At 48.7% G+C, this 26334-nt stretch overlaps 1 protein-coding gene across 1 annotated transcript; it reads right to left on the reverse strand.

Moving 5' to 3' along the window:
* Positions 1–5123: 5123 nt before the first annotated feature.
* LOC138581832 (transcription factor Sp5-like) lies at positions 5124–24468 on the reverse strand. Its single transcript, XM_069652834.1, has 2 exons — positions 24309–24468; positions 5124–8914 (listed from the first exon to the last, which is right to left on the reverse strand). Exons 1-2 carry the CDS (start codon positions 24360–24362, stop codon positions 7943–7945), a joined length of 1026 nt encoding a protein of 341 aa, XP_069508935.1. The 5' UTR covers positions 24363–24468; the 3' UTR covers positions 5124–7942.
* Between the last annotated feature and the right edge of the window lie 1866 nt (positions 24469–26334).

Raw genomic sequence — 26334 nt, forward strand, 5'->3', positions numbered from 1 at the left:
AAACAGCTAACGCAGATCCTACCACTATAAACTGCGGTGTCCCCCAAGGATCTTGTACAGCCCCCACCCTCTATAACCTCTTCACAAAAACCCTCTTCGACCTACTTGACTCCATGGGTGTTGCTTATACAAACTATGCAGACGACACTCAAGTACTTTTACCCCTATCTGGACTCTATCACCAAGACGCCATGGCCCTTCACAACATCTATGCCACTATCCAAGCTTGGATGGCAATCAATGGCCTCTGTCTTAATGGGGAGAAGACTAAAATTCTCATCCCGGGCCAGACAAACACATTATCAAAACTAAGCCCCCAATACAACAACTTCAACATAGACAACTGAACCATCTCCCTATCATTCTCTGTCAAGGCTCTAGGAGTTCACATTGATGCAAATCTATCGATGAACAAACAAGTCAGCGCCATAGCCTCTGCATCAGCGTTCAGCACCAAACTCATCAATGCCATTAAACCCTACTTATCCGACCCCAACCGCTTGGCCATAGCTAGAGCAACTATAGGAGCCCAACTCGATTATTGCAACACCCTTCTAGCTGGCACTTCCTCCAAAAACATTCACAGACTGCAAACCACACAAAACAATGCCCTCAGAGCCGCCATGAGCATCCCTAGAAGAGACCATACATCCCACGCCAGACGTGAAGCACGGTGGCTCCAGGTCAAAGACCGTATTACTCTGAAAATCCTCACCATCACTCACAGGTGCATCAACAAAACCGCTCCAGCATACCTATCTGAGGCAATATCAAGGACCACATCCACTCGCCCCACCAGAGCTCAGTACAGCAACCAGCTACACATACCACGCATAAAGAGCGCCACAGCAGGAGGTCTAGGCTTCTCCTATATTGCACCGAAACTCTGGAACTCACTCCCTGCCACCCTTAGAGCTGAAACTTCCATCTCTGTCTTACGCAACAACCTCAAGGCCACTCTCCTCAACTAGCAAGTGGAGGACTGCCTCCTCCACTTCTGCCATGTATATTGCAATATAACACAATGTAATATAACTATATTGTAACCTGTATATATACTGCTAATGACTATGTAACTAAGTAACTAAGCTTTGTACTGTAACAGGTGCCACAATGTCCTCGGGCTGTTGTGCGGTATATAATTACGAATTAAACAAACAAAAACAAACAAGGGGGGCACATAGGAAACTCAGTAAATATATAAAACTACTGAGTGTGATCTGCAGGTCGCAGATTTGAATCCCAGCAAGGCCAACTCAGCCTTTCATCCGTCCGAGGTCGATAAATGAGTACCAATTTTGGTTGGCTGATATTATATGTAAATATGTGCTGTGTAAAGCGCTTTGGTTTAAGGCGCTATATGAATAACACAACATTATCATTAATGTTGACCATTGAGGATACTATAGTTTTGGTTCTTAAATCCATCTTCTATATTTCCCCAACTAATAAATTGAAGGACGTATGTAAGTATGAAGGAAAATAATTTGTTTAGTAAAGAGATATACATAATACTTAAACAGTAAAAGATTACTTATATTGAATGGTTTTTCTGCATTGCACGGATCTTTTAACAAAGATGTTTTACTAAAGACCATCGAGCCAGTTAAGCACACTTCACGGAAGGCGATTAAATAGTCATTTAGGCCTGGGGACCCACGTGAACTGCATGACAAACCGATGAATGCAGTATTGGAACAAATTATCTGTTCCACTGCTTTTTATCATTATTTTTCTACGGCATTCAGCCAAGCCTGGAATAATAAAACAAAACGTGATAATACAGTTATTATTATATTTTCTTTTTTTTTTTTTATGTGACGAATTCATTGTAGAAATTAGGGTCAGTTTTATCTCTTAACTATCCCTTTTTTTACAAGACAATTTTTACAAAAAGAACAATCCAGCAACTCGTAGGGGCCTGTAAAAGAATTTTCCAATTCACAAGCTGATCCGTTATGGCGGGAGTAAGTTCGTTCCTGGGGACTCGATTAAATACAGATGAGTCCTCAACCCAACCCGCCTCCTTTTCTTTCCAGTGAAACCAGGGTCCTGCAATTTGTGATTACAATCCTGGTTGTTAACTATCCCTTTTAGATAGGGGTTGCCACAGCACTATCTAGGATGTACCAACATCACACAGGCATAGTGTGTTCTTCTAGTCAGGGACAGTGTTAGGGTACACATTAATAGTGTGAACAGTTACGGGCTTAATGAAAGCCCCATGTCCTTTTTTTGTGTGATACCGTATATGGAGTTAACAGGAAGGACAGTATACCCCGGATTTTCTGAGGTGTAAACATAAAGTAGAAATTTCCCTGTGTTGTTTGTGACCATAAAAATAAAGCCTGCTGCTTTAAGGTGCTTTAACGTGGCACTTTTTTTTAAAAAAAAAATGGCCATTTTAAAGTTCATAAATTACAGTATTTAAAATGTTACTTTTGTTAAGGTGTAAAAAAGTAAGTCATAGTCAGGCAGCAAGATAAAGGCACCGGATTACTTGGCCTGGGACCAGGGAAAGAAAGTGTAGTAAAAGGAAGTACACAGTGTAACTTCACAAAAAGTGATACACAGGTGGACATATAGGGCCTCATTACGACCCAGGCGGTAAGTTACCACCTGGGCCGTGACTTTACCACCATGGCGTAAACTACGTTTACGCCATGGTGGTTGGCGGACTTACCGCCCCATTCCGAGGTTGGCGGGGCGGTAAGTCCCCAATCCCCATTTACCCTTCCCCATTCCCATTTTTGCCCCATAGGGCATAATGGGAGTGGGGAAGGCGTTAATTACGCCACCGTAAATTACGGTGGCGTAATTAACTCCATGGTCCCTTAGCGCCATGGATTTTAACACCTGCTAAATGCAGGTGTTAAAACCTCCATGGCGCTAAGGGACCTCGTACTCAGGCGGTAAGGGTCGGCGCTGTTTACGCCGGCGTAAACCCCTTACCGCCTGAGTCGTAATGAGGCCCATAGAATGGTTATGGAGCAACGTCCAGGGGTACAAGAGGTTCCTCCATAACCACGTTATCATTGTAACGCTAGATTGCTTGACTCGGAGCTAAGGTACAGGTTTTTACTATATCCTTCCTGGGAGAATAGCTCAGCGACAACGTGCTCGCCTTGGAAGCAAGACGACATGAAGCAACACAGGTTCGATCCCCGGGTCCGTGCTTAGAAACCACTGGGTGTTTACATGCATTATAAATGCAACTAAGAGAAAAACAATTCCTCTAACAGCGCCTGATGCTCGAGGGCTGTGTGAGTGCTTTACAAATTTAAAATAAATAAATGTCCACTTAAAATGTATGTTTATCTTTTTTAACAATACTCTGCAGAGAAAGTGTTTATTTCAATATTTGTGCTTTATTATGTAGTGCATTCCGTGAAATAAAACATTCATCCCTTTCTCCAGCAGGACTCTTATTAACAATTTTAAAACAAGCAAAGTGAGGGCCTTATTGATGCTTGGAGGACTCACCAGAAACCCTGATAAGAAAATGGTATTTTGTTTATTTCTAGGAGGGCCCATTGGGTTCTTAAAGGTTTTTTTAATCGGTTAAACCATTATGTAAGGTCCTGCAGCCTCATGGATGGCTATAGGCAAGTATTGGACAGAGTGGGAGGATAGTACTGCAGAGAGGAAATGGGTTGTAGAACCGAGACATGAGGTGGGCCCAAAAAAATGGGATGTAAGGGGTGGATCTTGGATTCAATGGACCAATCAAAGGCCACCTGAGATTGACACCATGATTCCTTCACGAGCCCAATCCCAGAGATCTAGCATAGGGCTGGCCCTCCCTTTCCCGGAAGTAAACATAGGTCCACGCCATTACACCGGTATGCCTCTCTGGCTGCTTTTACATTTTTAATTTGTGTGTTCTTTGGTGTTTGTGTGTGAGCTTTTTTACCCTTTATTGTCCTGCCATTCAGAGAGCGAGCTGTGTACCTGCCTCAGAGATCTTTTAACAACTTGCCATGACACGTTTTGAATCCCTGCAGTGGAGAGACTCACCCTTTCATCCACCGGAGACTGAAAGAAGTGCCATCAATTTGGGCAATAGGAACATCATTACACAGCTTGGTAGCGAGAGGAATATATATGCCATGATTCGTATGTATATGTATTTATATATACAGTAACTTCAGCTGCCCTAGGGGTATAAACATATCACATTAAAGGGAACAGTCTTTCTAGTGGAGGTACATGTCAAGGAGTAGCACGTCAAATGAATAGAACACTGGAGCTGGCATCGCCAGAATCCTCTTATATTAGGATAAGAAAAGACCTTCAGCAACACAGCCCTAAAGCCGTTTGAGCCAGACCTAGTCATTCATAAGAGCTTTCAGGTGTTCAGCAGAGGGACACTTTGGTAGAGTTTTTAAGCAGAGTGAGTCCCCCATCACAATCAAATCCTCATTTCAACTTTCCAAAGAATCCAGGTAGCCATTTGTTCCAGATTGTGCACTTATTAATAGCAACCGTAGTGGGCAGAGGAGCAAATTAGGATTCTCAGATCACGGTCTGAATCCCACGAGCCAAGCCTGCATGGCAACCTGGAAGGTGCAAGTGTGCGCCATCTCCCCCCACACCTCCATATACATCAGGTCCGCTTCTTCACCCCCCCCGATCCCAAACCACCAGATTTCTCTGGAGGTGGGGCCACTGCCACCACTTTTCCCACATACCAAACCACCATAGAAATGGAAACTCCTCCCATTTCCATGGTGGCCATCTTAGGTGAGTATTTTTTGAATGAAAGGGGTGCTGCAAGCATGCAACCCAATCATTCAACCACATTGCTATCAGCACCCCGGTTCTTAAACCTGGGTACTGAGCAATAATACCCACACCAGCGGGCTGATCAGCCCAGTAACAGCACCAGGTTGCATCAATAAGGCCCTCCCTTTGCTGGGGCCTATAGCTTGGGCACTGGCCGTTACCCGCGGACCCAGCCTGCAGGCACTTTTGTATTACATTTATCACCATAATAGCACAGGTAAATTTGATTCTTGCACCTGAAACTTATTGGGGCTTTAATCTTATTTTTTTTAACCAACTGTGCAAAAAAGTCCAATAGGAAAATGAATCATGGAATCAAACTCTAAGACGAGTTTTCACAATAACATTTAATGAAACTTTAAATAGAAGCCATAGTTTACAATCACAGAAACAGTGTAAACATCAACGAAACTGATGGTGAGTCTTATGTTCCAAAGAAAATAATATTGGTTGGCGCGAGTCTGTGAAATTCAAATTCTGCTGGCGAAATTCGTAATGTTCTGCTTTGTGAATTCCCCCAACATTTCAGACAAAATATAACTGCAAACTGAGTGGAAATCTCCAGTAGTGGATTGTTACTAACGTCGGGGAGAAAATCCTTACCAAAGGTTTATCTCAGGTTTTTTAGACCCAGCAAAGTACATAGAAAACTCTCAAGTATTTTAATTAATAATATTTACAACTTACTAGGCTGGGAAAATAAAACCACAGGTAAACGTTTGCAAATGTCACTTTATTCGAACACATTCAGCCACAGTTGCATTCCTGACCATTTTCAGTAATTTTACACGTTTTGGAAAGAATAAAACACATTTATGCAGAATTTAGTTGCCGGAAATATATACGGATTTCATTCTTTTAAATTGTGCAAAGATTTGCAAAAGTTCTGAAACTGTCCACAATTAGTGCACAAAGTGAAGGCGAAATCTGCCCAATAATTGCACGTCTGCTACAGAGATATGTGCAATGGTGAAAACAGGGGAGGGGCCGCTCACACAGTCTAAAGGGGAGGGCGGACTTCACCTCTATGGTTAGTGTGACGGTCTTCAAGACAAGGTGACTGGAAACGATGAGCAGCAGGGCTGAAGGAAGGGGATTTCTTGTTTGGGAGAGGCCAAGAAGAACAACCGGACTCCAAGATGGGACCCCTCTTTCAAAAAGAGTGATTCTACTCCCGACGTATGAGACTTTCGCCTGGTGAGTGGGACCATGGATGAAAAAGTGAGGCTACGATCGTGTTCCGAGGTGCAAGACTCCACCCCGGTAAATGGGAAAGTGCTCCAGGTGGCATGACTCATACCCAATGAGTGAGACCCTGCTGCGTAGTGTTGGGACTCCATTGCCATAAACCTGTAAGAGCGGCAGTGGTGGGACGTACACCCAATGAGTGAGAGAGTGCCGCAAGGTGTGAGACTATTGCACAGTGGGTGAAACAGTGATCTTAGGTGCGACATGCCAACTAATGGGCAAGGGATCTCCACTTGCTGTTCTAAGGAAGGGGTCAGGCTATGCTGTGGATCATGGCTCACATATTGCCTACTGTACATTGTCTGGCCAGTCAGTCTCACCCTCTTGGCATCTGGCAGATTCCTACTTTCCAAATGGGTTGGATATGGGCGAGTGAATCCCATCCCAGCTATGACCCAGTGGGCACTGAAACTGCCTGCCTCCCATCTTACAACCTCAAAACAATCAAGCCCTGTGTCTGCCCAATGTTGCTACCAGAAGGAATGATAGCAGTGTGCCCCAGCTCTCCTGCTTGGCTCCAGCTGCCAAGCACACATCCTCCCCGACCATGCATTTAAGCCACGCCCCCTTAATTGAGCCCCACTTCCCTCAAATCCTCCCCCAACGTAAAGCCCTGCAAGCAGGAACTTCACCAAAAGCACACGAGGTTAGTGAAGAAAAGGTGTTGTGTAAGGTTTACACCCTCTATGCAACCAACTGGCTCTCCATAATCACTGGACCAAAACTCCCATGAGCCCAATCCAGCATAATTAATGGGAACGGATCGTGAACGTCGTAGTGCAAAACATGGGGCCCAACAGTTTGCAGACCCCTACAAATCTCTTCAGATAACATACATGTTTTCAAGAAGTGAGCGAAGTGTTCCAAAGTGTCACCAGTGAATACAATGCATATCGTGGAGCACACCATTGCATAATCTAGGCGGGACTCTCTACTGCCAAGCAGCACCTTGCATGTCCTTGCCACCCATCTCCACTGGCCAAGTGTCCATATCCTTGCAGGACCAAATTAGCTATTGTGCTCTTGGGTTTTAGATTCACACTGTCCCGGTGCATTGTGGAAATTGTAGGCTCTCAGCATTAGTAACCCAAAACACACTGCAGAATGAATAGGACATCCGGGACCAGGTTGCCCACTTGCCAGCTACTTTGTGCAGGTAGTAGACTGTGAAGTATTTTCATCTTTTTGTACTGAATATGCCGCCCTCTTATGAACAAAAACAACAATAAGGAAACAATTGCCTTCATAGGCCTAGAAAATTAAAAATAAATTAAAATCCCTGTCCAGATACCCCAAAAGTTTGACTCTCCTGAAATGTACTCTGGATAAAGAAAAGCAGTCCGTCCGCCGCTCTACAAGACTGGTAGAAGGCGGACAACTATCACTATCACAATCCATTGGGCGCGTCCTGGTAGGTCACAGAGCCCCGCACGCGGTGGGTTGCTAACACACCGTATTGCACTCGGAAAACACTTGGCTTGCTCAAGTTGAAGTCTTATCAAACTGAACACAAACCCACATGTGCACTGCCATTCGGCAAAAGCAGTTTGTTTGACAGTGGCGGCAGTTTGGGGAATAAAATGGGGTCTTTGTGTCCCAACATGGGAATGCGCTACGAGTTCCCCCAAGTCCAGGGGTCCGCAACTCGCGCTCTACAGATGCGGACTACAACCCCATGATCCCTCACCATGGACTATGCTGCTTATGGTTGATAGGGGCTGTAGTCCAAAACATCTAGAGAGCTAAAGGCTGCTAACCCCTCCCCGAGTCAAATGGATGCTAGTTTTTATAAATATATCCATATGCAACACAGTTGTAAAATTTAAGCTGCAGAAGCTTGTCCTCTTTGCTGTGCTTGGCAAGACTGTCATGGCTTCCTGTGTGGCTCCAATTGGGCCGCTCCACTCTGTCACTCCTTCTTGATGTTCTCCATGCTGAGGCTGGCTAGGCCTTTGAGTTTTTTGGTTTGGTGGGTCTTTATGTGCTTGGACAGGTGGTCACTGCGCATGAAGCGCTTGCCACACTCCTGGCACCCAAAGCGCTTCTCACCGGTATGAGTCCGTAGGTGCCTCTGCAGCTCGTCGGAGCGGGTAAAGGTCTTGCCACAGAAGATCCAGTTGCAGATGAAGGGGCGCTCGCCGGCGTGCCACCGGAGGTGGGCCTTCAGATGCGAGGTCTTGCCATAGACCTTGTTGCAGCCCACCATGTGGCAGACATGGAGCTTCTTTTTGCCAGGCTCCTCTGTGCCAGTTGATGATTGGCAGTTGGGGCATTTGCATCTCCGGCAGCGCCGGGCCGCAGTGAGAAGGTTCTTGGAGGAGTTTTGGAGCAGTGCCGTGATTTGGGGCTGCGTCCCCAAGACTAACGGTCTCCCCAAATGAAATGAGTGGAGGTTACCAGGATTAGTCTGCTGTAGATTCCACCAGTGGGGTTCTTCGATGTGGCCGGTGGTGAAATGCCGCTGGGCAAGTCCTGATGAACCCTGCATGAAGCTAGAATAGTCTTGGGCAGCAGTGCCCTCCTGGTAGTGGTAGGTGGCACCAGCCGGAACCTTCACCGGTGACAGTTCAAAGGAGTAGGCTGTTGGGTCGGCCGGCGGGGTCAATGGCAGGTCATGGGGGGCCATGGTCTGGATGTACCCTCCAGAGTACTGGACCTTTGGGGCAGCGAAGGCCATTGTGTGGGCCGCCATGCCGCCACTGGGTGGGCCTTCATTGCTCCACAGCTGAAACATCCCCGGCGCTGCCCCAGAATTCTCGTAGGAAATGGACGCATACTCTGCCATGGAAGTGCCGGCGGGGCAAACCTGTCCGCAGCCTGTTGTGAAGAAGGCAAGTGAGGGTTGAAGCAGGCCTTCTGGAGAGCAGCTAGGGGTCCTGTCCTAGTGCAAAAAAAGAGAAAAAAAGATGACGTGAGCCAAGGAATTCTGCAGGCTTCATACATCGGTCACTATAGATTGTCCAATCATGCCAGTCTCACGCTCAGCGGCTAGAAACCCATCTAAATACCAATCACCAAACGCTTACATCATTTAATCCAATGTGGATCGGTAGTGTAGTGCAAAGTCCACCTTTGAGGACACTAGAGCATATTTAAAAAAAACAGTCAATATTCCTTTAACAGAAATTTGCGTGGTTTCCTTTGCCGCCTAGGACACTAGGCCGCCGCAGGCACCGGCATAGGGGTGGCATCTACACGGTTGCCAAATAGGAGGCCACAGCCTGGACTTCCGGGCTACTTTCATAACGGACCTCCTGTAGTAGCTACCAAATACCTGTGCAGTAGTTTCATCCTGCACAGAAGACACCAACACACCTCTAGAGATAGAGGCGCGTATAAAGCCCTGCGGTTAGGCCTGCACACGTTTTAAACATTTTTTTTTAAAACCACACACATCATCTGGCTACTGGCTGAGAATTCCCTGGATATGCCATGCTGGCTACTGGCTGAGAATTCCCTGGATATGCCATGCTAAATGCATGTATCTTCACAGCTATGCTCCCAAATCCCACCTCCAACACGTGGAGGAGTTTGAGAGTCCGCTGAACTCCTGAACAGTAAGCAAATGATCCTGGAAACACCTGCACTTGTTCTGGGAAAGATACCATGGAAACGTGGCATGTGACCGAAAGGACCAATGAAGGGTGGGGGAAAGCAGCGCGTGCGCTTGGCTCTCTGGATTTAGACAGAGCCCGCGCGTCTATCCGCTGCAGCGAGGGCCCGGGCGGCCCATCTAGCTCTAGTATCCGCTGCAGGGAGGGCCCGGGCAGCCCATCTAGCTCTAGTATCTTCTGCATGGAGGGTCCGGGCAGCCCATCTAGCTCTAGTATCTTCTGCAGTGAGGGCCGGGACAGCCCATCTAGCTCTAGTATCTTCTGCAGCGAGGGCCCGGGCAGCCCATCTAGCTCTAGTATCTTCTGCAGCGAGGGCCCGGGCAGCCCATCTAGCTCTAGTATCTTCTGCAGCGAGGGCCCGGGCAGCCCATCTAGCTCTAGTATCTTCTGCAGGGAGGGCCCGGGCAGCCCATCTAGCTGTAGTATCTTCTGCAGCGAGGGTCCAGGCACCCCATCTAGCTCTAGTGTCTCAAGAGGAGTCTTGCAACTCACGCCACCACGATCATTGCTTTCTATTCAGAACTGTTTTTATTATTACGTATCCTGCTGCCTTAGCAAGTACTTACGGCCTCTGTGGGCCCCTTGTGCACGCCCCTCCCCCACCCCCTGCATTCCCTCTGCTCTCCTGACTGACTCGCTATGGTATTTGTACAGGGTCGACTGGCCAAAAAACAGTCCTAGGCACCAAGACAAAGGGCCACACATTTGCAGATGGCAATATGTGACTTGGCGTGGTGTGCTGCTTCAGTAGTGCCAGCGGGCGACGGGTTGCAATGGGTACATGGTATAGCACACTGCACCAGTCACGTGGTGACATCTACCAGCAGCACAGAGCTTGGAGCCATTTGAGAGGCCTGCGTGCCCCAAGAAAACGAGTCCACGCTGTCCTATCGGACAGTGCCCTCTGCGACAGGCCGTATCTGTAGAACCCTAAGATAACTCAGTTAGTTGAGTGCTCACTTCAGAGCTGCATGGGAACTGCTGGTCACAGGCTGAAATCCCAGACAGACTTGGGCCTTCTAAGGTGGGCTCATGCTGTGCCATTAAATTGGGCAAAACACACCTTGCATATACAGCTGGAAAAAAAGCAGCACAATCTTAGGTGCTGTGCTGTGCACAAGTGCGGGTATCTGTTTAACACGCCGGAAATGATTTCGTGGAATATTGTTAATGGTGGGCTGGTCTTTCCAACTCCATATTGCGCCCCTTCGCCCACTTGGCTGTAACCCGTGTTTGACACGCCTCTTCTTGCACAAGTAGTGTGATGCTGCACTGCAACCCCTCACCCCCATCCACTCTGCAGGACTTTTGCACAGCACTTGTTCCAGCACAGGGGCGTGGGATTAAAACACTGTGCACTCGAAACAGAGGCATAAAACTAGGGCAGTCGATTAAGAGACGCAAACCAGCAATTAAGCCACTGTAGATATAACTTTAAAAAAAATATATTATTTGTGTTCTGTTTTAATCCAGAAACCTTGCACAATTCATTACAAAAATACAAAACTACACAATTAAACCAAAGTGATAAATACATACATTCATTATTTCATACAACTAAAATCCCAATTCTAATTCCTCTACAGCCATAAAATAACCCGAAGACATCATGAAATTCCAGTCCCATCCTGAGGATCGATTCCGATCAGAATGTCATGAAGGCACGGCAAGGCGATTTCATTTCCTGACACAATCCTTAGCCAAAAGTGCAAAGCTGCGCGTGCGTTTATGCCATTCGAGGACCCTTTAAAATACTAAGAGCACTTGACTCACAAAAGGAACATGTGGGACGCACCCCGCTTTACGTGAACCTCCTACGGGATCCATTCCGAATATTTGAATGACTTCATGAATCCCCTCCACCGCCCCCCAATTGCCCAGAGAACCATCTCCAGAGTGAACACAATGCTCCTGCAACTAGACTCCTACGATGGAAACCTATCCCCCAGCACTCTGGGCACAGCGCCAGCTTCCTTTCAAATACGGGTTGCACTTCTAAGCACCCTGCATCACCCGCGGCAGAAGCCAGAAGTGAGCGAGGTCAAATAGTTCTCAGGAAGGATATTACCATCATGCATCGCGCCATTGATGGAGGTTCCAAGGGACAGTGTGAAGAGAATAGCTGTGGCTGCCTTCACCAAGATAGCCAGCAACTGTGGGAATGCCAAGGTGGCCAATCGGCATCCAGAAGTAGCACCACTTCATTTTTTGGGGAATACTGAAAACCCGGCTCTTTTCCAAACCATAGGACGCGATGTATCACAATGGCCATCACATGTGAAATGGAGAAGGTAGCGACGCGCAAACACTCCCTGGCTGCCCCAACTAATCCAGTGACATTGAATGAACGTCACTGGGTGACACACCTAAACCAACCAGGAACCAGATGCCCCGCCCATTCCCCAATGATAAGGCACCTCACATACCAAACTGATAAGCAAGAGTGCTTTTTGGTACTGTTTATGTTGGTTGGGAAACAACGCACACCCGCTATGCACCCAGGCTAACAGCATGCAACCACCGGACAGCAACATGAAGCAGATGTGCCCCTCACCTGCAACTGAAATCAGGAACCACAGATGCCCTGAAAGCAATACGCTAGAATGGCACGCATTGCTGATGCTTACTCAACAGGTTGGGTAACAAGATACTCTACACTCTGCAGCTAGTCCATCCCACACACTGGCCAGGAATCCACAGCCTTGACCAACCCGCTTTGAAACCAAGAAAAACAGGCATCCAATTGGGTAGAAACTTCACGGAGGCCTTGGTACCAGATAAGGACTTGGACCAGCTATAACCCACACCTGCACAATACAGCAATTCACTAAATCCACTGTAACTGAAGGCACGCAGAGAGGATCATGGGATCCATTCACTGTGATACCGCCCAAGGAGCACAGTAACCAAGGCATTGTCTTCAATAACCAACCTTCCCACCAGCTAACCAGTCCATCATCATCATCGCTGCACGCCATGCATCAGCAAGCTAAGACACACCCAGCAGCGGCTCGTCCACTCACAAAAGCCCTACAACACACTGTGCTTAATCTGTGCCAGCCCAACACCAACCCCACCCTTTTAGGGTGAATAACAATAGCAATGAAGACACATGGGGCCCACAAGGTAACACAAACCCCACCGAGAATCTGACTGCCACACATACAGCAGATGCTTGTGAACTGCAAGCATTTACAGAGCAAGGAAAGGGCCTCCCCTTTCATTCTGAGCCCACCAATCCAGCCCTCTCCACGACCCCCCTTGCAGAATTGAGAGCAAGGGGCCACCTAAATGACATAAGACCCCGTTACATTACATTCGATGTTTCCTAAAGTTCCAGTATATGCTCTTAGCGCATGCACTGGAATGCACATTGTGTTCGTCAACAATTAAGGATGTTCATTCTTACTGAAAATTAGTAAGGAATGTGGCTCTCCCAGGGGTGGGCTGGGAGCCAAAAGGGGCCCTGGAAATAATTTTCCAAGTGGCCCCATATTACACTTATTTAATTCATTTTTTTGGATTTATCAAGCGCCGAGCGGCCCGGAGGCATCGTGGCGCCGTCACAGAATATTCAACTTCGTGCATGTTAGCAACATTGGTTACAAGCAGGTATGTATAACATTGTCAAACAGGTGTTAGAGAGGAAGTGTGTTGGAGGTAGTGCAGGTAATAAAATAGTTTACTTGAACAACTTTGTTTTCAGGGTTTTTCTGAACGAAGAGAGGGATTCTTTGCTTCTTAGACAGGGTGGTAGCGAGTTCCATGCTTTAGGAGCTAGAACTTCAAAGCTGTTGCCGCCAGCTTTTGCTCTGTGTAAAGCTGGGACTGAAAGTTGGTGTGAGTATTTGTTGCGTTTTGGTCTGTGGGTTGGTGCTAGGTGTATTCTTTCTACTAGGTAGGTAAGCTGGAGCGGTGTGATAGATGCATGTGTGTATGATTGCGAGGGCTTTGGATGTTATACGCTTTTTTATTGGGAGCCAGTGGGCGCCTCTTCTTGCCTGAGTGATGTGCTCTCTCCTAGTGATGCTGAGTGTAGCTCTGAGGGCATTGTTCTGTGCTATTTGCAGTTGGTTGATGTTGTTTGTAGACATACCAATGAGTACTTTTCAGCAAGCCCAACCCTTTTCCTATGGGAACATTTGGAAATACCACACAAAACAGGCCTAGGGTGCAGAGACCAACTGTGAAATGTCCAGAGTTCCTTACAGGCCAGTCCACCCCTGGGCTCTCCCAGGGCTACTTCTACAGCAATGTGTCCTAGTCGGGAGAACCACGCTGGACTCTCGTCAGCATGCAAGCAATATTATCCCAGTTCCCCAGGCAAGTCACTTCACCTACAATGATTGCTTGTGGGAATTCAGGACGTACATACTCGCCCTTCGCACTAACAGGTTAACAGAATACAGAATACATAGACCCATGCACAGACCACTGGCCCATCCATGCCACAACCAGACTGCTGTCATCCCTGGAACACTCGCCCAGCACTACACTGCCATGCCAGTCTAGCATTCCATTCACGCGCCTGGGCTTGCTGGCAAGCAGGCCCCTCCCTACACCGTGCAAGCCAGTGGCGGCTCCTGCTGCCACGTGACCACAGAAACCTGTTTAAACTCTGAAGTGCAATGATACCTCTTTCAAATTGGCTAATTCACAAGTGCTACAAGCATAGGACTGTCTCACAAGGATGTCTTCATCCTGTTACCCTGGTTTGTCCTTTCTATCATCCTTCTGCTTTCTTCTTTTGTTATTTCTCTTCTCTCGCTTTAATAATGTTGCTCCTGTTTCCATTCTCCCCACTTATCCTTTTCCAACTTCCTTCCTATGTTCATTTTTTATTCCATCTCTTTCCATTTACTGCCTTTCAGCTCATTATTTTTCTCTTTCATTTATTGTTCCTTTCTTTTCCAGTGCTCTTTGACTTTGTTACCTTTCTTTTGTTCAATCGTTCATGTGTTGCTTTCCTTTATTCGATCTACAGCTTTGTTTCTTTCCATTATTCTTTTCTAATTTCACCTTTTCTTCCCCTCTTGTTTCTCTCTCCTACCTTACGTTATTTTCTGTCTTTCCCACGTTTGTTCTTGTTGTAGACCAGCGTTCTCTCTTTCTCTATATTACTCATTTTGTCTCTGCACTTTCTTTTCCTCTTTGTCTCTCTCCCTTTCCTTCTCTCTCCCTTCTCTTTCTTAATCTCATTTTCTCTTTTTATTTCCTTTGGTCACTTTCATCCTCGCCTTTTTGCTTTCCTTCTATCCATTATTACTGTTCCTTTTATTCCAACATGCCTCCTTTCTTTTCTACAACAGATTTTTGGTGTCCGGTCTGGATTGTCTCGGGAGGATAGCTCAGTGGCAAGGTGCTTTCCTTGGAAGCAAGACGACACGGAGTACCACAGGTTCGATCCCTGGGTCCGCACTTAGAAACCTCTGGGTTATAAATAACCTCTCATATCATAGAAAGCACCACAAGCTTTGCCACGTTCGACTTTCTTGCATTTGTTGATATCTGTGCATTTTCTATTGGATGCTGCATTGTAGGGTGTGATAAATCAAACTGAAATGTGTGGCAGGATTCTTCAATAACCAAAGGCCAGCCTTACTCCCCATCATTAATTATCGTGATCAGGAAAATAGCTTATCAGGCCTTTCTGGGACTGGCACCAAAGTCTATACACTCCTCCATGAGGGATGGCATTCTACCTTTGCTGTAACAAAATACAATTCCATGAGTAAGTATGCCCTCACTATTAGTGCCTTGTCTCTCTCTCGCTCACATATATGCACGGAATATTTAGTTTGCAGCCTGTGTTTACATCATCTTGCGAAGCTGATGGACATCTCTGCATTGGGAGGGTCCCCGGGTGAAGTGTTCTTGTAGCACATTACATTATAGGATCTATATAAACAGGAACAACACAGAGGTGCCTTTGTGAGGGGGCTAGGGGAATTCCCTGAAAATCCCACAGTGGCCTTCCCAACCTTGGCCCTCTCACTGAGTAGATGGGGGTATAGGCTGGTTTATTGGAGGATGGCCTCTGACGCTGCCACAAAGACATTGGGTGACTATATGTCCACCCACTGAGGTGTGATGCCCGATAAGTGGCAGCATTGCAGAGTGCCCTTCCTCGAGCCTGGCTTCTTAGAGACACCTGCTTACTCAGGGTTGGAGGAATGGGAATACTTTGCTGGGAGTCGTAGAAGGCTGCCACGTGACTACTCTGGCCCTAATGTGTAGTGACAGAAAGTAGAGTGGCTCCATCTTTTTCAGAAACAAGAATGGAGGTTGCGCCATCACATTCTCGCGTGCAGGAGCCATCTAATAATTGGACTAATGAAGAACACCGGCTAGGCATGGTCCACAGTGATAGTGGCTGCAAGAAGAAGGGAGCTGGACATGTCAAAAGAAAGGAAGCAGCACATGAAAGAAGCAAGGCAGAGATCAACATAATTATAGGGAAAAACGACAGGGCATGGGGGCAAGAACAAAAAAAGGGTGGAGAGAGGGGAACCGGGATGGATGAAGAGATGGAAAGATGGAACATCAGAAAAAAAAACGATGAAGGGGAAGAAGGAACGAATAAAAGGGAAGCAGTGTGAATTAAAGAACACAAAATAAACAATGGCGGAAGAAAAGACCAATTTTCAGGCAGTAAGAAAAAAGATTAAATGAAGGAAAGACGGGAAGAAAAGGATAGAAAGAATTAAATAAAGTGGAGATAGAAAAGGAATGGCAGAGTTTAAGGAAAGGACGTGAGGGAACGGGAAAAGTAAGAAGCAAAGAAAAATAATTGCAATATACGATGCAGCCATAACATTTTAATAACTAAAGAAAGAAAGGGGCAAAGGATAGGGGGGAAGTAAAGAATGAAAAACATAAATAAAGGGATGGGAAGGTAAAACAAAGACAATAAGAGACGGAATAAAGGAAAGATGGGTTGGAGCAAAGAAAAGAAGAATGAAAGATGGGAAGAATAAATAAAAATAAAGTGCTTGATAAAGGAAAGAAATTGAAAGAACTAAGAAAATAAAATCATGGAAACAAAAGAAGAAAAACGAAAAAAAGACCAAGAAGGCTGGAAATAAGGAAAGACGGGCGGGGAGAGAGTCACATATTTCAAAATAGCACTATAGACGAACTACTAGCAAATTATTCAATTTCAGAATCTTATCAGTGCACTTCAGAGTTGAACAATGTCTCCAACAGTCAACCCCACCATTGATACAGTTAACAGTAGCCATCGCCTCTTCATGTAGCAAGTTTCCTTCTAGAGTATTGAGTGTGACCAAGTTCCCATGCAAGGCAGTGGCAAAGATGGCTGCTCCCAAGAGCCAACTCTTGGGCTCATTGTTGCTGCTATTGCGCATTCTACAAGTCTGTCAGAGCTCCACATGGTATCACGTGTAATAAATAAAAGCCCGGAGAGTTCCCCTCCAGTTCAGGGACACCAGGAAGCAACGGACGTATCCGAGACGTGCGAGCATCCAGTGACCCGTACGTACATAATATGAATAATGAGGCATTTATACAGCGCTACGAACCCTCGGGTATCTGAGGGCTGCTTATTATGCGTATTACCCACGGTGTGTGGTGCTCATTTATCGACCTCGGAAGGATGAAAGGCTGAGTTTGGCCCCGATGGGATTCGAACCTGCGTTTACAGGCTCTGCACGGATATCAAAGCGAGCGCTCTACTCGCTGTGCCATGGCCGGCCAACATGCTGGTGTGGACCCCTTGTTGGGTTAAATCGGGCCAGTCTGGTCAATTGCTTCTCTGCTTGGAGGAGGTTCATTAATTAATTACGGAGCTATTTCCCCATTGGCACCATTCAGTATCATTAAAGTAACGACTTGCCAGCCAGTGCCACAATGTGCCACCTTTTCATTGGGGCCTGGGCAAATGCAATGCCTCGGTGCGACCCTGCCCCCAAACCACGGTGAGATGATGAGCACAAGCGTTCGCAAACGTGCCAGATTTAAATAGGTGGACCCCAAACTCTGGAACGCATGCCGGACTTCCTAAACTCTGGAACGCATGCCAGACTTCCCGAACTCTGGAAAGCATGCCGGACTTCCCGAACTCTCAAACACATGCCGGACTCGAACATGCCGGACTTCCCGAACTCTCGGAAATGAGTACATGCGACATAAGCCTCGCGTTCCAGATGCCCCCAAACCTCACTCACGCGAATAAGTGGGGAAAGAACAGGGGGCTACTACCCCGGCATGCTACCCGTCAGGTTCCAGCTCGCCGACACCGCAGGCAGTCCTCCTGGCAGGAAGGTCCGGGCGCATCTCACCTGCCCTGCGGGGGGAGGGGACACCGGGTGATTAGCCACTGATTAGACCCAGGCGGTGGGGGGCATTCAATGAATAACTTCAGAGCGCATACAGGCCTCTCCCCGTGGAGCTGCAGAGGGGTCAGCTAACAGTCAACTATTACAAAGTTAATCCCCTTCCCGAGATAAAGGGGGGTGCTTGGAAGCTGAAACCACAGGCGCTTGAAGCGAAGACAGTTTCCGCCCAGCTGTTTTGCTCATTTCTTGTTTTAGGGTGCTTTTTCGGTACTGTAAAACGCTCTTATCAATCAGGTCTTGTCGAAACACTGGGAGCGCGACGTCATTGATGAAGTCACATAAGAGGGTAAAGCCGGAGACCACGTGGGTTGTGAGAGTCCAGGAACCGAGAGGGCAGTCCTGGCCGGGCAGTCCTGTCCGCAGGCAGAGATCGCGGGTGTTCTGTTGGGCTGCGCAGGCACGCGGAGCCCTATACCCGAGTGTGCAAGGGCAAAGCTGGAGACCCTTCTGAATCTGTCTGCCAGAAGCAGGCCGATCAGATGGTGCTGGCAGAGTCAGTGAGAGAACGGTATTGCCAGAAGAGACGTAAAGGCGGGGAGCAGGCGGAGTACTGTGGCGCTGTGCACATACCGCGCCTACCCGCATGTCTATTGCTGACCAGCATCCCCTAGTTGGGAAATGTGTTTTATCCCCGGCCTACAGGTGTAAGTGCATGATGGGACCTGTAGTTTGGTTCCTTCTCGCTCACATTTGTGCAGACGCCATGCAGCACGTGAGGGGGAGGGGGTTCAGAGGTGGGGCGTTCAATTCGTCCATTGTTTTAGCGTCTCCAAGACCTGCCCTTCTCAGGCGTTGCCTCAAATCTGCCCATTAGGCCCACGCTGTTTTCACGGCAGAGCAGGGAATGCACCTGGCAACGTGGCCAACTAGGGTCCAGCGCAGGCCGCACTCCCCTGTTACCACGACATGGGCTTCGTGACACGCCATTACCAAAGCCCTACGAATTTAAATAGGACATGAAAAAGGAAGTCGGTTTTGGATCCTCCAATCCCTCCTTTAACCATAATGTAGCGTTCAATTCACATCTGTGTTTCCGCCTTTCTGGGGTAGTGTGGGAATAAAAGGGTGCACAGCGTTTATTCTGCTTACTTGTTCCTCTTACCTGCGATGTCTGACTTAAAGCATTACTCGCAGATGAATAAACCAGGCATTAGGTATTGGAGATTAAGAGTCAAACCCTACATTGGGACAGGGCTGGAAAGCGGGAGGTGCTCTGTCGTGTGCCTGTGGCGCAGACGCGTCCGTTGTTTGAGTCTTCGTACAGGCCAGGTGACGGTGAAGCTTTACCTGCCCCATCTATCCCACCCACCCACATCTGTGGTGCTTGCAGCCAGGAATCCCTTCCCCAGTATCTGCAGGACTCTCCAGAGGTTGAAGTGAGCAGGAACTAACCGCAACAGAGTTCCACCAGTTCTATTTTTAGTGTTGATCATTCCACTACCCTTAATACACCTCTTCCCGTTTCCACAGATGTTCTTTGGCTAGTTAAGGCTCACTTACTTTCGAGTCACTACTCTGCTGAGCTGACAAGCACAAAGGCAAAGTGTAAGGTCTGTCCAAGGGGCACACCGTTTAATTCATGTCGCCCAAGCGGAGAAGTACATGCTCATCGCTGTATTCACCTGCTCGGTTCTTAAAAGCCTGGGCAGAACCTTGATGAGACCCAAAGAGCTCCGTCCTCGGAGCCTTTTGTTATTACTCTTCCAGCTTTGACTGACTGAATGGGGAACACGTGTAGTGTTCACACAAACACAGCTGCGCCAGGACCGCATTGGGGGCACTGCGAGGCTCTCCAGCAGAGTCTCGGGGAGCCCCTAGGCGTTTAAAGGGTCACACTGGACACCGTTTGTGCTACAATACAAAGTTCGAACTTCCCCCCTTGCCCTTGAATGGCTTTTTAGAATATTCAGTGGACAAGACAGCGAACTTGAACGTAGTATTCGTGTCCGTATCATTTGAACGAGGGTGGAAATGGTGCACACTTATATCAGGGTCGGCCCCCAAAATAATCTCCTTAACCCCCGCACGCAATTTGTTTCGCAGGAGGAAACCCCCACACAGTCCCGATAAGACTATACCCCTAAACATCAATCTGTTTTGACCGAAGGGCGCTAACGAACCCCAAACTGTGCAACTATCTGTCTTCCTTCTTAAGGTGAGCGGGAGACACCCCATTGACCCCCGCATATATGGTCACCATATATAATGTCGCCACATCCTTTTTCCGGCGGCATTATGCATGGCGACCATATGAATGGGGATAATATTACTTGATATCTTGCCCATGGACCTGCCCCGTCCCAATCCCCTTCACACATGGGTTGCCCGTTGGCCCTGCCAATCTTGGGACTCCCACCAGGGTCACACAGTTCCGACACTTTACGTTGCCTGACTTGTTCTTCTCCTTTTGGGGGCGGGGTGAGAGACTTGACACTTTCGATGCCCGCGGTCTCCGCCCCCTCCCGTGACTCCTTCACTGCTGTAAAGCGCGCCGTGCCCACATTCACTGCTGCTGAGAGGCCCTGAGGGCTTCCTTTCCCTGCCCTCCCTCCACCATGCTGCCCGCTTCCAGACCATGACGACCAAAGCAAGTTCCTGCCCGGCTCAAAAGCTGGCCCTCTCTGGAGGCCATGTCACCTTCAGGAGCAGTGGGCTTGTCGCAGGCTGCAGAGCAGGCCGTTTCAGCCAACGATGCGATACCATAGGGGTGCCCCTGCTCACCAGAATAAACAAAACCATTACAAAACTGCGCTAGAAAGTATTGCAAAATGAAGCCGGGGGGCCAACAATACAGGTTCAAGAGAGTCAATAACCTCATGCAACACACCTGCAAGGGCCACACCATGAGACTAATGCGGACAATTGTTGCACACACAACAGAGGAAAACACTTGAGAGAAATAGCTTGCTATTCATCGACATACAATGAGCTCAATTTCAGGACCACATGCAACATGCCATGGAAATGGAAAGGATAGTCAATCCAACCAAAGCATAAACAGAGGGCTAGTCCAAGGTTCGAGCTCATCTGCCAAGCGATCACTTAGATGATGAGCCGCAGCGACCCAGACATTACTGTGACACTAGCTCTAGCATCCCCAAAAAGCAAAGTCCCAAGAGGGTTTGACTGGACCTTGTTGCCCTCCGCCCCAAGTAAAATTCAACTGCACCTCAGATATGCGCCTGATGGCTGTGTGCAGGTCATTGAAATGCTGAGGGAATGCAGAAGGCTTGCAGGGGTAACACCGGGTGTGACAGAAATTGGAGACTTCAGTGTCGAAGCACCACGATATGTGGCAGTATTATTAGTGAGGGAACTTGCTGCTGCACTATCAGGAGACCAGGCACGTTCAGTGGGATGCAAGCATTTTGGTGGGAATACCTCCTACACTCAAACCTGATCTCTATGGAAAGTTCTTGAGATCAGTTCTGGAAAGTGCTGCAAAGGTTCGAAAATGTACCTTTTCAAATAACAACTATTTGTTGGTTAGTGAACCAAGGTGTATAAAAAGTAATCGTAGGGCAAGAGGAAAGAGAGAACTGGATTCTCGGTAGAGTGTACAATCTTGCACCCTTCAGAGAAATGGGCAGACTTTGCTTTCATTCTGCATGGGAAGCGGCCTGGCAAAGGACCTTGGGCATGCGCACAATAAACGACCACTTTACAGAAAATTGATTGCAACTCTCTGGCTAGCCAATGCTTTGAGGGTGATAGATAGCTTGGAGCTCAGTGAATGCCTAATATTTGACTGATTAATGACCCAAAATATCCATATACATACAATCCACCAGCAATTTCGGCGACATGCATAAATGGTTAGTACAATAGATTCAATACACCATCGATCTCTGTGAATTGAATACAGTGTGTCTCAGTTTCAGTAAAATAATGTAAATCTAAGCTCGGGTAGTTGAGGCAATGTTAGGAGAAATAGCACAATATACACCCAATCTTGGTGAAACCATGCATATCTAAGGTTTATCAAATAAGTTAAAGCTAACCAATATGAACGCCCCAATCTCAGGTAAATAAATGCAATGCACAGCCAAACTTATAAAGCCAACCTTGGCAGGGACCCAAGTCTCCGTGAACACAAGGGAGTCTTCCTTCATTGGAGGACCATCTCTGAGTGGCTGAATCGCAGAGTTGCACAGCACCCCGAAACCCCAGTATCTCGGTGAAAGGATGACTAGAAACACAACCCGCCAGGGATATCACAGCACACCATAAAAAAAGATAAGAGGGATGACGCCACCGCCCCAAACAATGAGAAGAGCCTGCCTACGAAGGGCAATCTTTAGCCTCGGCCTCTGTGCGCAGAGTCCATTGTGTTGCAGGCGACATACAACCAATGGCACTGTTCGGGACAAAAACAAGTATGTCCCCCGTCAGTTGGTCATTGGAGACCTAAAAATGCACTCAAAACGTGCCCACGGAAAGCCAGTACAACTTGCAAAGCAAAAACAAAACGTAATCCCATCGCTTGTCTGGGATGGAAAGCGTACAGCACCGAATGTAACATACACAAGCGCACGTGTGCTCCAGTTCAGTGTACAGCCGACCTGCAGAAGCGTTCCCACTTCCCCATATACAGCGGCCATGCTGGTGCGGTCGTGTTATGGAAAAGCATCAATGCTTCTGAAGTGGGCCAAGCAAGGTATGATGGCTCTGCCGAGAAGAGCCATTACTGCCCCCGTGACCGCAGAGCAGCGTGCGGCCTGTCCTGGGAGTGGTATAGCGGCGTTTCTGGGAGTCTGGTGCTTTGGGAGCCGATGAAAGTGCCAGGCCCAGTTGGTGTGTTCTGCCGAGTCAAGCGTCGCCATCAGGCCCTCCGGGGCCACCCGCGAAGTGAGGAACCGGGCCCTCGAGCGGGGTCCCCCGCGCCCAGGTGGACCCCGCACGAGAAGTGGTAAAATGAGGGCAACAGTAACTCACAATGTTGCCCCTTCTCACAAAACGGAGAGGGTCCCAAAGTGCTATCCGGAGCAATGTACACATGACGTCTATGGGATTCGAAGGTGAATCATGAATGGGGGGGGGCACGGGAGGGAGGGGGCTGCTTCATAGTCGCATTTTACCGGAGTGTATGGAAGGAGTTGCCCTGACGGAACATAACACACGAGATTAGAGTGTGAGCAGGTCCATCCCAGAGAGGCTGCTGCCGCCACACCACTCCCATCAAAAGTGTAACGCAGTCCCGTTAACAAGTGCCACTGGGAAACTCTCGCACGGGGCGCTGGCAGACCTGAGGCCGGCACTGCTGGCACTACCCCCACGCCCCCAGAGAAGGGCCAGTACTGACCTCTACGTGTACACTAGGCTGGGAAGAGCAGGTACTGGACACTGAGCAGTAGTACAGCTCTGGTGAAAAGTGCCCCCGAATTGCATCGGCAGGCTGCCAGTATCTGAGAGTTGGCAGTGTTGGCACTGAGTATCGCAGCCCTTTGGAGTAGATCAGGTGTTGTCCATTTAGCAGTACGGTGGCACTGCTCTGGAGAGCTGGTACTGTTCATTTAGGAGCGTTTGAATCCAGCTGTGAAGTGACGGTACTGACCAATGACGGGCACCGCAGCCCTGCCCTTAAGTGCCGCTACCTTGCAAACCGTGTCCGAGGATGCCAAACAGGCCTGTGTACAACCCCCCTCCCCCGCCCCCCCCCCCCACGCCCCCACACCACCACTCCTCCATGTCCTTACACAGCGCAGCCCGACCAAAGACCAGTCCGCCGATGGTCTGTAAACGCCACACACAGGCCAGCGCTCCACCTCTCTACACACATCAGTGCCGAAAACGTTACAGAGACACACACACGCACGAATGAGACCACACAAGGCGCGCTCTGCTCCCTCCCAACTAATTTCTAAGCGCTAGAGGTACAATTGCCTTTCAAGAAAAAGACGCCACCCCCCAATTTCGCACAGCGCTGCACGTGCCCGAAGTCCTTTCAAGAGGCAGCCAGAAACGTGTAGCCAGAGCAGCACTCCACTGCCCGGGCCCTGCCACTCGAGCCACCTTCAGCACCGCGCCCTGCCCGCAGCGGAGGCCCATGCGGAGCTTAGCGCGCGTGCCAGAGCTCACCCTCAGACAACTAACCGGCCAGCGCCTACCTACTTCCCGGCCCGATAGCTCCGAGCAGGGAACCCAATATGCAGAGCTCGACACTTTGTCGGATAAAAAGACACGGGTGTCTAAACATGTAGCCTTTCCAAATTCCAGACGGCCCGTGACATTTTTCCTGCTGGGTTATTTATGTTTTTAAGATGGGGCTTGAGGTGGGGTCGTAGGCGCGGGGATGTCCACTTACCTGCAAGAAGTTGTGCAAAAGCTGCTCCCCTCTCTGCAGGGCTGCGGTCGCCATTGGTACCCGAACGTTAAGGACTCATGGGTGCGGGGCACAGAGGAAAGGAGCCTGTCCGGGGGTTGGGGTGTGGCTGCACCCTCTGCCTCCACTCACTCGAGCTAGTGCCCAGATCCCCTCTGCTCTGAAAGAACTTTTTTTTCTCCCCGTCTTTCTTTCTTTTCTCTATTTAAAGGGGTCCCCTCTCGACCAATCGGGAGTCAGGAGCGCGCGTCCCTTTGAAGTCGGAAAGCCAGCCAATCATTAAAATAGATTGAATTATTTCAAAGGGGCTGAGTGCCGCGGAGATGCTCCGACCCCCTGCCAGGGGGGCTGCTTGATATGCATGCGGAGGCGCTGGGGGTGGGGGTGGTGTGAGCCGGCTGCCCGCTCCTGGAAGGTGCGGGCCAACCTGGCTCGCGCACTTACACCGGGCGCGAAGGCCACGAGTAAGCCATTTATTTAGCAGCAGACACATATATATATATAAATATATATAAATATATATATATATATATATATATATATTAATTTAGAGACACACACACGCACTAATGAGACCACACAAGGCGCGCTCTGCTCCCTCCCAACTAATTTCTAAGCGCTAGAGGTACAATTGCCTTTCAAGAAAAAGACGCCCCTCCCCCCCGAAACCAGCCGAAACCAAGGCGAGCCCTAGCAAGACGCACCGAATGCTTATGGTTGCACTAGGCTGAAGGCGTTAATTCATACAGTGCTCCTCTGCCGTTTGCAGGGTTTCGAGGCGCTCTGGCCTCCAAGGTCTTTTTTGGGGTATCCCCCGCAGACCCCCGTTCCCCCCGCCGACCCTTCACACAACCTTCCCCCAAGTAAGGTCTGCGAACATTGGGGGCAGATCAGTAGAACGGGCAACGCTATTTGGGGGAGGGGGAGCACATATTATTTTGTAGATAATTAGGCTCAAAGCAGCCCCCTCCTTGTAAAGGCCGGGGTATACATGTCTGGATTTTCCACGTGGCGCTATAGAAGCTCTCCTTTGGGATTCAGAGGGGTGGGGGGAATTGCACAGGAGAACCGCCTCCCCCGCCCCCATATTAGAAGGTGCTCATTGGGGGCGCTTCCCAGCCAGAGATTTGGGAAATCACTTGCACATGAACCACAGTGAGGGTTTAGGCTGTGGAAAGGGGCCCTTGAGATGTCAGGATTGTGACGTCTTACATCTCCCCGATTCCTGCAGGTGGAGGGGGAGGGTGGGGCGGAAGGGCCTACATATGCCTTACTTTGTCCTCAGGTGTGCATTGCGGCAATATGCCTTCACCAGGTAGCTCAATCAACACAAATGGGACGTGGGAGAGGAGGCACAAAAGAATGCAAGCATTGCTTACTGGGGATCTCGTAATGACCACATCAGCGCCGACATCCTCACCACCCTCACTACCAAAACAGAACCGGCACACCGCCTGGATGCCGCATGCCCGCCTCAAGCCGCATTCCAATTGCATCACCACTGGCGTTGCCCAAGGGCTCAACGTCATTAACTCCTGCCTCTCTCTGCACTCAAAACGAGACGATTCTGAACCCTGCTCAAAAACATCTCGCCACCGCATACGCCATGAATATTACCACACCATCACAATCCTGCCATTAATGTCTATTTCAACGGAACCATCATGGTTCAGGGTCCTCAACCCAACCTTCTCCTCATTGATAGGCTCCTCCCTCGCCTCTCTAATCTTACCTCTGCCTCCGGCCAGGCTCTCTTGCCCACTGGACCTTCCTCCTCCTCTAAGCAGGCCCTTTGCCCACTATACCTTCCACCTCCTCTGTTCAGGTGCCTGGGCCTTCCCTTCTGTCCCGGCACCCTTGTCGGCCATGACTCCTCCTCCACACACTACTATCTCTCTGGCCCTCTTACCACCCTTGGGGGGGACCACTGTCCCATGCGCCCCCACTCAGAAGACCTTTAAGGATGGCAAGCTACTCCACATTGCCACCCTTAACACTCGCTGTACTG

This window comes from Ambystoma mexicanum, chromosome 3q (genome assembly GCF_040938575.1).
Source record: "Ambystoma mexicanum isolate Mex_15411 chromosome 3q, UKY_AmexF1_1, whole genome shotgun sequence".
Classification (NCBI taxonomy): domain Eukaryota; kingdom Metazoa; phylum Chordata; class Amphibia; order Caudata; family Ambystomatidae; genus Ambystoma; species Ambystoma mexicanum.

Bases quoted from the DNA above. Each gene is read 5' to 3' on its own strand.
- LOC138581832 (XM_069652834.1), bottom strand. From the start codon at position 24,362: ATGGCGACCGCAGCCCTGCAGAGAGGGGAGCAGCTTTTGCACAACTTC. The intron at 8,915-24,308 runs GTAAGTGGACAT...TTTTTGCACTAG, and splicing joins TTTTGCACAACTTCTTGCAG to GACAGGACCCCTAGCTGCTC.